We start from the raw sequence: 3,150 nt of genomic DNA, 5'->3' as shown, positions 1-3,150 counted from the left end.
TTGCCACGGCCCGCGTGCAAGGTCGAACAGGGGTGAGGGTAAGAGAATGAAACATAAAAGTATGGGAACAGGAGGGTTGCCCACGGGGATGCCGCGAGCAACAACTTTATTCTTTCTCACACACTTTATATAGGCTTAGGTTATATAACAATAGGACATAAACAAGTTCCACAGGTTCCTCCCTGCCCTTCTCCTGGCTCCGTCCCGTGTTTCTGATTCAAGGCCAGATTCCTCAAGCGCATAGTTTTTTCCCATGCCTTCAAAGGGCCTGGTGCGCTATTTTTCAGGGCTTATCAATAACACTGTGGTTTCTTAGCCTAAATACAACTCGGGCTAGCCAGTACCACATGTTCTTGTATGGGGGCAGCCAGGTGGCCATGGTTCAAAGGGATCAGGGAGCCTTTGCTCTACCCGATTAACCCCTTTGTTGCTCATGGCTCCCGACATATCCCCCTTTTATCTTTAAACGCAACATGTGTACATTTGCTTGGGTACTAGCCATGAAAGCAAACAGACAGCGACTCCAAGCACACCATAAGCAGAGTAATAAGGTTACCCCTACATCCAGAGCACACATAATCCAGAAGGAATGTTGGAGGATATTAAAGGGGTTAAACCCCTGTAGGTTTTGTAGAAAGGATTGTGCCATGTCTCTGGGGGTGACTACATGGAGATGGGAGGAGGCTATATTGTTTATTTGTTCTTGCAATTGAAGCAGATCTAGGCTTACATTTGTCTCATGCCAGATACCTTGCAAGTGCCTCTGCACCGTTTCCCAGGAGACATTGTCAGCTTTCAGGGGGGTCACACAAATGGAACCATACCCTCCGTGGCACACAAAGGACAAACGAGTATGTAACAATGAATATTGGGTGCCCAAATATTCGACCGCCTGCTCTAAACCATCTAGGCGAGCCAAAATTTTTCTATCTATACTTCCTTGTGTAGCAAGGGTCTGGGAGACATTATGGGCTAAGCTATTTACATGGGAGGCCGTATGTATGCCCTGGGACAGCGCCACCGTGGAAACAGTAGCCGAGGCTATCAGGGACACCAAGGCAGTGATGCCGGCTATCAGGAGGCCCAGGAAGCGTCATCTCCGACTAAGTAGGCCTTCCAGTTCTTGTGCAAATTGGTAGCCATAATCTCTATACCAGGGCCCCCCCACCTCTACAGGCATCATTAGATAAGGGGGCTGCAAGGCTAGAAAAACCATCTTTGTTGGATTTGGGGCGCCGGGTAAAGGCAAACAGTTGGTGAGATAACATTCCTCACAAGTTATTTTGTAAAGGGTTCTATTGGCCTTAGCCTCGGGTACTACAGATCCGTCCCCCACTACAAACAGAAACGGTGGGGAAAGACATGCCTGAATTTGAAATGTCAATGGGCCCGTGGGGAAGCCAGGGAAAAGGGGTGAATTAGTTTTAACATCTCTCATGGCCGCAACAATTTTCCATAAGTCCGGGTGTCTCATCCTCCCCAGTGATAGCAGTCCCCCGGGAGTAGAATTATTGTGGTCGTATGGCCCATATTCTGAAAGCGGGGGGGAGCGGCGCAAAGGGAGATCTCCGTCTTTTGACCAGACAATTATATAAGTATCAGGTATGCCATGGGGAGTCACAATCTCTGGGTTGTGATGAACGCAGGTTTTCCAAGAGGGTCCATAGGTTTTCCATGTTAGGTCAGATTTGCAGAGGGGATAGTCAAGGTATGGGGTCTCAAGGGATCTGGAAGCGGGTCCGAAACGGCCAACAGGCAGGGGCCGTCGATGTTGAAGGACAACCTCGTTGATGTCCCAATTCTCCACCATTACATGAGGTGTCAAAGTGTCTCCTCCGGGTGGCTCAGTTCCAAACCAAGAGCGGATTCTTCGGGAGACTGGTGAAGTGACCACGCATCCATAATGGGGCGCCTCAGGGCCATCGATGGCCTGGAAACAAATGGGGGGGGCAGAAGCCAGGCTGGTCCAGTTAAAAGGCGCCACAGCATGAGTGAGGCCGGAAATCTCAGGCCCATCAAAAATGTCTGTGAAGTTAGTAAACACCTTGGGTGAGGGATCCTTCCAGGTGACCGCCCTCGCGGTAGGAGGATCCCGGACAAAAGCCCAGTAAGGAGAGGCCTGGGCAGAGTCAAGGGTTAAAAGTGATAGCATGGCAAGGAAAAGGGCAACAGCCGTGACTGGCTGGCCCGACTCACGCACGGTGGCCTCAGCTCGAGCGGTCAGGGCTTTGATGTCTCCGCATGTTATTTTCCTCTGATCCGAGGCGGGGCGTCTCCTCGTCCTCCCCGAGCGGATCTGGAGCCGCCTCATTCTGCAAGCCATCACGGACAATGCGGACGCATCGGAGCGGAGCCAGCGTGGCGTCTCCTCATCCTGGGGAAAGATACAAGCGCATCCTCGGCCCTGGCGTAGGACCGGGTCGGGTCCCCTCTATTCCACGGTGGCGGGGTCATGCCACTTCGCATAGAGGAGGGGAGCCCGCTCAGGCTGCCAAAAACGTTCGGCGGCAGTGTGGCCAACTGAGTCAACATTCAAAAAATTTAAAACAAAGAGTACTAATGAAAGGTGTAAATGAGGTGAATATTTTATTTTCCCCTGTAGTATTTCCCCCTTTTTTAGTTTTTTGAGGTACATTTTGAGGGTGGAATGGGCTCTTTCGACAATGGCCTGACCTTAAGAATTATAAGGAATACCTGTTGTATGAGTGATGTGAAAATTTGCACAAAATCCTGGATATACTATTAAGCCCTTCAGGGTCTAACTAGATCTACTTAATAATAAGCCCCATGTGTTTGGGGGGAGAGGTCCCCATATTCCTGTACTTATTGGTTGAGGGGGCATGCCAGCTTTTAAATAAACAGAACTATTTGGGGCCAGATCTAATCCTGCACTGGCTGGGGTGCCTCGGTGAAGGGATTCAATCCCAGGGAGGTCTGCCGTGTTGGCTCTGACCTCAGAGATGGGGGGGAGAGCATTGCCGCTATTGTTTGGTGGGGCTGCGGGAAGCCCCGTTGGGAGTTTCCCTGCTGCAGGGGGCGGCCAAAGCGGTCAGTTTTTGATCGACACTCATTGGCCCAGTGCCGTCCCCGCATACACCTGGGACACACAGAAGGTGGCTGTGGCTTATTAGGGGGGTTCCCCGAGGGAAA

At 51.1% G+C, this 3,150-nt stretch overlaps 1 protein-coding gene across 1 annotated transcript; it reads right to left on the bottom strand.

The window, feature by feature from the left end:
* Positions 1-239: 239 nt before the first annotated feature.
* On the bottom strand, positions 240-2,308 carry LOC141372289 (endogenous retrovirus group K member 25 Env polyprotein-like). The gene is given in 1 exon segment (XM_073890801.1): positions 240-2,308. A coding segment is annotated over 1 exon segment (1,737 nt). The 5' UTR covers positions 2,153-2,308; the 3' UTR covers positions 240-415.
* Between the last annotated feature and the right edge of the window lie 842 nt (positions 2,309-3,150).

Source organism: Callorhinus ursinus, unplaced genomic scaffold, assembly GCF_003265705.2.
Source record: "Callorhinus ursinus isolate GAN/ISIS: 27379988/994484 unplaced genomic scaffold, GSC_fseal_2.0 scaffold4676, whole genome shotgun sequence".
Lineage (NCBI taxonomy): Eukaryota > Metazoa > Chordata > Mammalia > Carnivora > Otariidae > Callorhinus > Callorhinus ursinus.
Note: the sequence above shows the minus strand (reverse complement) of the source record. Positions and strands in the feature narration are given on the sequence as shown.